The 10,145-nt window shown below is 42.6% G+C and overlaps 2 protein-coding genes across 2 annotated transcripts; one reads left to right on the top strand and one right to left on the bottom strand.

Moving 5' to 3' along the window:
- Positions 1 to 4,714: 4,714 nt before the first annotated feature.
- Positions 4,715 to 5,608, top strand: LOC140933144 (uncharacterized). The gene has a single exon (XM_073382659.1). The coding sequence runs from the start codon at positions 4,715 to 4,717 to the stop codon at positions 5,606 to 5,608; it is 894 nt and encodes a 297-aa protein (XP_073238760.1).
- A 1,354-nt stretch (positions 5,609 to 6,962) lies between these two features.
- On the bottom strand, positions 6,963 to 10,129 carry LOC140935185 (UDP-N-acetylglucosamine transferase subunit ALG13-like). The gene is made up of 4 exons (XM_073384723.1): positions 10,004 to 10,129; positions 9,665 to 9,827; positions 8,983 to 9,121; positions 6,963 to 8,580 (listed from the first exon to the last, which is right to left on the bottom strand). The coding sequence occupies exons 1-4, from the start codon at positions 10,091 to 10,093 to the stop codon at positions 8,466 to 8,468; spliced, it is 507 nt and encodes a 168-aa protein (XP_073240824.1). The 5' UTR covers positions 10,094 to 10,129; the 3' UTR covers positions 6,963 to 8,465.
- Positions 10,130 to 10,145: the final 16 nt, after the last annotated feature.

Raw genomic sequence — 10,145 nt, 5'->3', positions numbered from 1 at the left:
TCACTGTCTCCCCGACAAGAATTATACATGCCACTAGCTGTTTTTTTTTCTTTCTCGCTTTATCTTTTTTTTAAGTGTCACCTTGACAAGAAAGCCCCTCGACCCTCATTTCTTTTAATTGGTTGATACAAATGGCGGACTGTGCTTACAAAAGCAGTAAGCATGCTCAGTTAACTAAATCGGGATTTCAGCAACTTTGAGACTTTCATACAAGGGTACTTTCATCGGATCAACTTAGGTTTCTAGGAAACTGCCTACCTGCTCCTACCCTAAGCCAACATTTTGCCCTAAGTGAGAACTAAGTGTTAATGTTAGCTTAGGGGAGGGTAGGTGGGCAGTTTCCCAGAAACCTATCTCGATCCATCTCATCTTTACCTTTATGTTGTGCAAACTCCTATTTTTTTTTTCTTAAAGGGACAGTGTCCCGATTATGCGCACGCGCGAGCGTCATCTGTTTTTTCTTCAAAAGACAATAGAACTGTCAAATTAACTCGACAAGATTTCCTTCCGGACCGCACCGCCGACAGAGATTTGTTGTTTATATTCTCAAGTAATATTTTAGACTTTCGAAGAAGTCTTTCGTCTTATATAAAAATTTGGCTCGCGGTTCGAAGACTCATCGCGATTTTATCGCTAGCTGGGCCGCCTCGCGACCCGAAAATCTCGTTCTGCTCGCTTTAAAAACATATTTTCTAATTTGAAACTCATGTCAGAGGTCAATCGCTCCAAGTCTAGTAATATCTGCCTGATTTGCTCGCGTTCTAGCCTCAAACGTTTGAAAGACATAAATAAAAATGCAATCTCAACGCTATGAATCACCACAAAGGTTAGTCAAGAATGATATTATGATTCATGTCACTAGTTTTTCAAAACGTGTAGCGCCTGTTTGTTCGATTTTGTCGGCCGTAGGGAGATTCATTTAAAAGTTTACTAACGCGTCGTTGCAAAACATTCTGCTTCACGAAGCTCCCCTCCACAAGATCTCCTCAGTCACATCAATGTCTCAACGGTTTCTTTCTTACAGTCTTTATTGTTGCTGTTTCATTTCTGCGTATTCCTTTCACAATTATCTGAGCTTGTATGGAAGCTAGCAGAAGAAATAAGCCTTCAATCGGCATCAAAGTGCTTCCAATCTTTTGGTCCTCCAGCCAACGGCAATAAAAGTAACGTCAAAAAATCCAGATTTTGCCCAAATAAAAACTTAACAGGAACAATATATCATTGATCTATAATCCTGAGAAGTTTTAGCGTCGTATTGAACCCGGCCAAGCGCGATGCAAACGGATTTTTCAAGATTCTCTTACTCTCCTCGCATCTTTTGATTTCGCGACATCCTGTCCAAAAATCAAAGTTTGGTGCATGCGCAGTAACGGGATACTGTACCTTTAATAGCTTTTAACTTAAAGTGTAATTACTGCATCCGAGCTCCTTGGATGTCCAGTGCACATCAAACCAAGATCTAACATGTCCACCAGGATTTAACCGATGCTTTAAAGGGGAAATTTTTTACAGCATAAATACACAGCAATTTAAGTCTAAAATAATTGCATTTATTTGTATTTAACTCTAGCCGAAGGGGGGAGAGGACTGGCACTAGTTTATTTCTTTGTCATGCGCTCTACGCAGTTCTTTCGCCATGTGCTTCAACAGACCGTTACTTCACTGAACTCACGTTTATTTTTCCTGAATCGTTTTCTTATGGTGCATTGTTGTCGATGTTTACACTATGGCGACTAGAAAGAGCAGCAGGAGCACAAAACCTCCGAAAAAACTACAAGATTTCGTCGCGGATGACCTGGCGGCAGAATCGGCAACACCTCAACAGATGAGCGAAGCAGTCAAACGCGAACTGAGTCAGGTTGAGTCTTTGATAAAAGACCTTACTCCAACCAGTTTTAAAACAGAACAACCCACTGTAAACGAAACAGCGATCGAAGATCTTCGAAACCGCAATTTACAGCTTGAACTGGATCTTACACGCACCAAACTCGAGTTGTTGAAGCTACAGCGAGAGTCCAAGCAACCAAGTGCGCCCAAGATGGCCACGGCGACCGCAACAACAACACCTGATAGTCATTCTGTCGCAAAACCAACCTTGAAAAGTCTCCAGCAAGACCCAGTTGTTCAATCCGAGCTTAAATCTCTCATGGATTCCTTAGGAGACCCCATCTTACTGGGTTTAACCGCAGAGGAACAAGACCCAGCACAACCGCTATTAGAGCCCTCTACTTCGCGAGGTAAACGTCCTCTACTTATCCCTGATTTCATTAGCTGCCTTCCCTTAGTACTACAGGAGGATAAGGAGACCGTGCTTCGAACCTCTGGTGATGCTAGAATTGTATTAAAAACCGCTCAAGACAAGAAACTGCCTCTTGACAAAATCTCATTCCCACAATGGTCAGCGGCTAACTTTCGTATTATGCATACTCTCATGTCAGATGGGTCTCTATCGTCCACCCAAGACATCCTTCATTACATTATGTACAGTTCAAAGATATCTGAGCTAGCCAAGTGTTACCCCTTACCGAAAGTGATGCAATATGATGATTTGTACCGCAGAATGCAGTTTTCGACAAACTGTAAATGGGGTACTGACAGCCAGTTCATCTCCCACCAAACACTCCACAGACCAGATCCAACTCCCACACCGCCGCGGCTATCTCCTCGCAAAACGTCCCGCCCAGTCCTAAACCCAGCAACAGGAAAGCAAGTTTGCTATGATTACCAACGGCGTGAAGGGTGCCGCTTTGCCTCTTCATGTAAATATGATCATGTTTGCATCAAACCTCAGTGCTTGGGAACCCACCCCCAATGGCAGCACCAGTCTGCTACTGCTCAAGACCCCCAATACTGAACCCACACTCAACTGCAGAGCTCCCTCCAAATAGTATTTTGACTACGGAACTAGCAGGAGATGTCTCGACCACATTGTTAAACGCAGGGACTAATCCCGTCTTAAGGACACCACTTCCCGCAGAGTGTGGGGAAAGTTTACCCATTCATGCAGGGCCCTTTTCAGAATTTAAGCAGCAGCCCCAAGCAGCCCAGGTCTCCACAGACTTAGTTTTTGAGACCTGGGCAACAGAGCTAACCAATGACCCGGACTCGGAATTTATCTTGGATGGTGTTAAAAATGGATTTCAGCTCCTCTCGCCTGATTTAATGGTTTCACATGCTTTTACACAAAACAATAAGTCTGCTCTGCGACCTGGAGCTAAAGATCAAATTGAAGCGCAATTAATCAAAGGTCTCCGAGAAGACCACTTTGCTATCGCAGTCAAGACCGACATGCCAATTATCATTAATGCCCTTGGAGCCGTACCAAAAAAGGACTCCAATGAATTACGAATGATCATGGATTGTAGCCGACCCTTAACGATGAATGCTAACTCATATATGGATTTAGAACACTACAAGTATGTTACCGTTGATGATGCAGCAAATCTCTGTCAACCTGGTTGTTGGTTGGCAAAAGTTGACTTAAAACATGCCTACAGAAGCGTTGGAACACACCCCGATAGCTGGCGAGTTACAGGAATGTCGTGGCGCTTCAACGACTCAAAACACCCCATCTACCTCTATGATAAGCGTCTACCATTTGGAGCCAGGGCCTCACCAATGGTTTTTCACCGCCTCACACAAGGGATCTGTCGTATGATGGCCCGGAGAGGGTATACTGTGCTGGCATATCTTGATGACTTCCTTATCATCGAACCAACCCAACTTCAGTGCAAAGTAGCTTTTGACACCCTGTTAAACTTACTAGAGTCTCTTGGCTTCACTATCAACTGGAGCAAAGTTGTCTACCCTACCCAGTGCCTGATTTTTCTTGGAGTTGAAATCGACACTGTTCAGTGTGAACTCCGCCTCTCAGACGATCGTGTGTCAGAGTTGTTATCCCTTCTCAAGGAAACAAGCTATAAAAGCAAATGTACCAAGCTTCACCTCCAACGACTCCTTGGCAAGCTTAATTGGGCAGCACGTGTTGTTCGAGGGGGCCGCACATTTCTCAGACGGCTTATCACCTTGGCAAACTCGGTTAAACGTCCGCACCATCGCGTCTATCTTAACCTAAATGCGAGAGCTGACCTCATGTGGTGGACCCACCTCCTGCCTGCACACAACTGTAAAACTTTGTTCCCCTCAGCCATCCCTGAACTTCCTACAGCAGTGCTTACTGATGCCTCCCTGTCTGGCGGGGGGTGCCTATGGGCACCAGACTGGATGTACGTCAACTGGGCCTTGGACTACCCATCTCTATGCTCTCTCCATATCAATTACAAGGAGACATTTACCATTGTTTTAGCTGCACACCGTTGGGCACCTTTCTGGTCAGGTCATCGAGTAGTCGTCAAAACAGACAGTCAGGTGGCTGCAGCCATTCTGAACAAAGGCTCAACCTGTTGCCCGGTGATCATGGACTGGATTCGTTCTCTGTTTTGGCTTAAGGAGTATTACAACTTCAGTTTGTTCGTCAAGCACATTCCAGGAGCAACCAACACTCTAGCAGATAGTATTTCACGCCTTAATGATGTGCACTACTGGCCAACGTTCCAAGCATGGCTCTCCAAATCCTCTAGATCAAATGACTTCGAATCTCACATGTCGCCATTGTCTCTTGCTCTCCTTAGATCCAAGGGATCAGCAGCAACTTGACCGTGAAGTCACCAATTTCCGGCGTCAATCATATGCACCTACTACCAAGTCCACCTACATGAGTCAAATGCGTTCATACCTCTCCTTTTGTGTATACTACGGCTACCAACCTCTCCCAGCAGCAGCATTAACCCTTAATCGCTATGCAGCTTTTCTAGCAAGGTCACTCTCAGCATCCTCCATCCCAGCCTATTTAAATGCGATTCGCATTCTACACCTTGAACATGGTCTGTCTGACCCAACCAAAAACAATTTTCAATTGGCATCTACACTTCGAGGAATCAAGCGTGTAAAAGGTTTAACAGTGTCCCAAAAGAAGCCGATTACACCCCAGATCCTATTAGCCTTCAAGAGTCATTTACATTTGGACGGCCCTTTACATGCAACCTTCTGGGCAGTTTGCCTCGTAGCGTTCTTTGGCCTCCTTCGTAAGGCGAATTTGCTATGCAAAGGATCAACAAAGTTTGACCCATCCAAACACCTGCGTCGAGGAGATATCCTCTTCTTCAATGACTGGGCCATCATTATCAATCGATGGTCGAAGACCATCCAATTTAGTCAGCGCATTTTAACTGTTCCGTTACCTCGCATTGCTCCACATCCACTCTGCCCTTACACCGCTCTCAGACATGCCTTTGGCTTGGTACCAGCACCTTTATCGGGCCCAGCCTTTATCATCCCAGCATCCACGGAGGGGGGCCTGACTCCTCTGACTTATGGAAAGTTTGACTGCCTTCTAAAACTAGTCGCAGCCAAGACGAACTTGGACCCGTCTCAAGTTAGTGGACATAGTTTTCGCTCGGGCGGGGCCACTCTGGCTTTTCAAGCTCAAATCCCTGCAGAACTGATTAAGCGTTTAGGAGACTGGCAGTCAGATGCTTATAGGTCTTATATCCACATCCCAGTTAAAGACAGAATGCTCGCAGTTAAGCGTCTCGCTTCGTTTGTTTAGATTTTTCCCTTATGGAGACTTTTGTCTGGGGTTAGGTCGTGCCTCCCTTGGGCAAATGTTATTAAATGGAAGGGTTCACTTCGGAGCCCTTCCCTGTTTACCCCAGACTTGATTGTTGTAGTTTTATCTATTTACATTCGTAGAGAGTTAAGTCTAAAATAATTGCATTTATTTGTATTTAACTCTAGCCGAAGGGGGGGGGGAGGACTGGCACTAGTTTATTTCTTTGTCATGCGCTCTACGCAGTTCTTTCGCCATGTGCTTCAACAGACCGTTACTTCACTGCCCTCCCTTCCCCCCCCTTTTTCTTTTTTTTTTGTTGTTTTCACGTTTTTCCATGTATTCCTGTTTTGTACATTTGCTGTATCTTGACCGTCTCAGTTGGGCAAATGTTATTAAATGGAAGGGTTCACTTCGGAGCCCTTCCCTGTTTACCCCAGACTTGATTGTTGTAGTTTTATCTATTTACATTCGTAGAGAGTTAAGATGTCTGGCAAGGGCTGCACTACTGCTAAACAGTGCTCGGACAATGAGGATCTAATGTGCAAGAAACTAAAGGATTCTGGGTTTCATGATGTTACATGCAAAACAGCTTGCTGCAGCGGTGACAACTGTAACACAGGTTCAGGAATTGAAGCAAGTGGTCAAGTCATCATTATGACTCTGTTGTTCACAATGTTCATATTCGGTTTTCTGTTCAAATGAAGGACACTTATACCGGAAACGAGAGTATCAAATTAGGGTGTTAGTCCCGGATACGTTATCTCCAGCAAATTTTATACCCTGCAGAACAGACGCCATATTTTTTTTCGGTGAGGAAGGATGCGAGTTGAGTTAAGTTCATGAAAAGTTCGACGTCTGGCTCAGTTACGTTCGTCTGAATGAGTTTGGATCATCTAACACGTTCTATCCGTTTGCTTCAGACGGATAGAACGCCTGAAGGTCGTCTCCGAGACAAACGTCGATCCTCTCATGCAACGAACTAAACTAAGAAACTGAAAATTTGAATGATAATGTATATTTAGCCTGTTCGAGAGAAAATTTATTAAAATTTCTTTTTGGTCTGATTTAGTTGATTGGTTCGACGCGTCCTAAGTTCGACTTCTGACCCAGAAGACGTTCTTAACTTAATTTAGGTCGACCCAGATTAGAGTTTGGTTCGTCTCATGAGAAAGTTCAACGTTTGGCCTAGGACTACTTTTCTCACGGGGATCTCACAATTTAAATTATTAAACAACAACAATAACAACACTTAACGAATTCTGTTACCCCCCTTACTCTATGAATAAATAAAATGACCCAAATTGCTATTTCTTTGCATGCTAATGCATATGTAAAGTAATCAAAGCAGCAATACTTTGTGAGTTTGTAGACTTTTATTTATCTTACACTACTTTAGGGTATTGGGTAAAAAGACCCCCCTGAGCGACACAAGTGCCTGCATATTTGGGTTGTTTCATCTTCGTGTCATTACGATAGACGTAAACGGCATCAACAGAATTTTAGTTGAGAGTTAATTATCTGGGTTTTAAACAGATAAGCTGTGATAAAAATCAATTTTAAAAAACCGTTTAGAATTAACGATCCATACCAACAGATCAAAATTCCTGATTCAAAAAAGCCTGTGTTGCGCTTGTTTGAAGGGAAAGGAAAAAGAAAATTTACAGCGCGCGTAAACGCGATGGCCTCTCGTGTCTTAATTGGCCCTTTCCTGTAAATGCCTTCCACCCTAGCTAGATTTGAAGAAGTTGTCCAAAGGTTTTTTTCTATAAAATATAACTCGCTAACTTCGTTTGGTGACCATGACTATTCTTTGGTACGCAGCACAAAGGAAATAGGTCTAGTCATCGGAATAGCCGAACCTTCGATGGGGCGCAAGCAGTTTTTTTTAATATCACAAATAAAGAAGAGGGCGAGGTAACCAATGTGAATTGTGGTCGTTTCGCCAGAAAGTCAATTCGCCTGAAGTCGTTTCGCCCGGACGAAAGTCAATTCGCCCGATGACAAACAACACTCTACAACACGGCTTTATATCAGAGATGCTGTTAGTGAAGCTTTGATTGTATTGTTGCGATTGCTAAAAAGGTCCCGCGATCTGAAGGATCTAAGCGATCTCGATAGTCCCATTCGAGATACTGAAACTGACTGTCCATAAAACTGACGTCTGCATGTACCTCAGGGATCGCAACAATCGATATGTCGACCTTTGATATACGTGTGTCAGTTTTCACTTACAGCCGTTGATCCACAAGTGCAGTCACTGTAATTCACGCTTATTCCTTTTTTGAGGCTTGAAAAATGACAAATAAACATCGGGCAAATCAACTCAAGTCCGGGCGAACTGCCGTCGAACGAATCGACTTTCGGGCGAAACGACCTGTCAGTTTGTCGAAAGAAACGCTTTCGAGATGGCCACGTTCGCGTACGAGATTCTCGTACACCCTTCTTGCTTCTTGAAGCTTCACCGATCGCGCGTGCTACACCACACGACTAATTCGGAGATATTTAATGAGAAACTGCTCCCAGTCTACCAAAATTGCAGGCAAATTGAGCACGTATTAAAGCCTATTAATTAACTGGTTGCTCTGACGCATAAAATTTTCATGACTTGAATAGGTGATTATGAATAGGTTTTCCCAGGAAGTACCCATATTTTTTCCCCTTGAAAGCCATAGCGTTTAAGCCCAAGACGTCTTTCCCAAAACCTTCTGCTGAACAAGCTGTCAGTTTCTGCGGGTGCTTCCCATGGAGCAAAAAACATTCTTTTGAAGGCATGTGGGGTCTTGTAAATCCCTTACTTATCAAACGATGGATTCAGTGTCATTTCAATTAACGGTGAACGCACCAAGTTTCTTTGCTATGAATGGAAATCCATTGCTCTGTCTAGAAAAGCAGAAAAAAGTTCAGGCTTCCCAGGAGGAAATGGTTTTAGCTGTGTGAGATCTTTTTCCGTGATGGTATCCTGCAGTGTGCTGTAAAATAAAGAGTGAAAATATCACTAAATATACCACATGTTTATTTAACAATCATCCCTTACAAAAACTGATTGATTAATTACTTTTTGTGCATGTAAATTTTTCCACATAACTTTGCCTAATCAGAGCTGAATGGGCCATTTCTGAGTTTCAGAAACTATCACTTTAAAATGAGGCTTAAGGCAAATGGCCTACCATACTGTACTCTGGAACTGGCAAGCTAGTCTCCTGAATTTTTGCATATGCAATGTGCATTTGAAAATTTGTTGTGTTGCATCAATTTTATCACTATCTTTATTAGCAAATTGTGTTTATGAGAAAAATGTCAAAGAAATATGCTAAGTACAAGACAATTTCCCTAACATTGCTGAAGAACAGTTTTGCCAATATCTTACACACCTGCAAGTAGCATAGTACAAGTGGCCATCCTCAGCAAGTTGACTTGCTAACTCTAACTGATGATTGTCCATCAAGTGTTCATTGATCACTACAATAAGTGGCCGTCCTGCTTGCAGAGTCTCTAAAACACTTCCAGCCCCTAAGAAAAACAGTTACAAACACTCCATGGTTCACTGTTGTGAAATTGATGTCAATGCATCCCTGGTGTGGAGAAAACACAAGCAGCATGATTTCACTGTCCTTAAGTCCTTTTTTAATTTTTTGGCTTATGTACGAATGGATCACATTACTTATAACTTTCAATTTAAACATCATTCTGTGCTTCTGCTCGGAGAAAATCATGGCACTCAAAATTTCGCAGCTGACCTCATGTAAGTTCCAAAACAAGAAAACAAATATGTAATAATAATTAAATCTGATTATTCTTATTAGTAACTTTAAAACAGTGAATAGCACACAGGTGTGTAAACCCCCTCTAAGCGTACCACGTGTAAGCTAAATCATAATTCACCCCTTGATGTATATCTGCACAAGTATTAACTCATCAATAAGAACACTTTTTCAAGGTTTCTAGTAAGCTGAATCTTATATCTAAGCTTTAATAAGTAAGCTTTTCTATAACTAAGTTAGGTTTTACTGTTAATTGTAAGTGCAGATACCATTAAAAAAGAGTTCAACTTACCTGCGTGGCTGATCACAAGCGATGCTCTTTGAATATCAGCAGCGATTGAATCTTTATATCTGTAGTGTGTCAAGGAGAAATTCTTTCTTTTTATTACCTCGGGCTCGCAATCACCTCTTCCTATTTGAAGAACAACACTTCGGTATCCTAAATTTTCTAAAACCTGTAGAATGAAAAAAAATATAATTATCTGCAGCAATGAATCGAATTAAGACGAAGTGTACCGTAGGTATCAAAAGAACACTGGCGAACCACCGAGCTACTTCTGTTTAAGACCTTTATCACACGGCCCTGTGTTCTGTAGTAACTCTACAGAGAGAAAGACGTTTAATAATTTACCTCAATCAAAGGCTTGCTGGAAACAGTTTCAATTAATCGGTCAAAGCTTGTTGTTCCAACAGTGACAAAGACACTCTTCTCTTCCGCCATGTTGTTTTTGCAGCTGCCAGTACAGTTAAACAGCGGTCGCAGCCACAGGCCT

Source organism: Porites lutea, chromosome 4, assembly GCF_958299795.1.
Source record: "Porites lutea chromosome 4, jaPorLute2.1, whole genome shotgun sequence".
Lineage (NCBI taxonomy): Eukaryota > Metazoa > Cnidaria > Anthozoa > Scleractinia > Poritidae > Porites > Porites lutea.
The sequence above is the reverse complement of the archived record's forward strand: the minus strand, read 5'-3'. Positions and strand labels throughout refer to the sequence as shown.

Excerpts from the sequence above, each read along its gene's own strand:
- LOC140933144 (XM_073382659.1), top strand. The coding sequence starts at position 4,715 with ATGAGTCAAATGCGTTCATACCTCTCCTTTTGTGTATACTACGGCTAC.
- LOC140935185 (XM_073384723.1), bottom strand. The coding sequence starts at position 10,093 with ATGGCGGAAGAGAAGAGTGTCTTTGTCACTGTTGGAACAACAAGCTTT. Across the intron at positions 9,828-10,003 it reads CCAGCAAGCCTTTGATTGAG|GTTTTAGAAAATTTAGGATA; the intron begins GTAAATTATTAA and ends TTCATTCTACAG. Across the intron at positions 8,581-8,982 it reads TTGTACTATGCTACTTGCAG|CACACTGCAGGATACCATCA; the intron begins GTGTGTAAGATA and ends TTTATTTTACAG.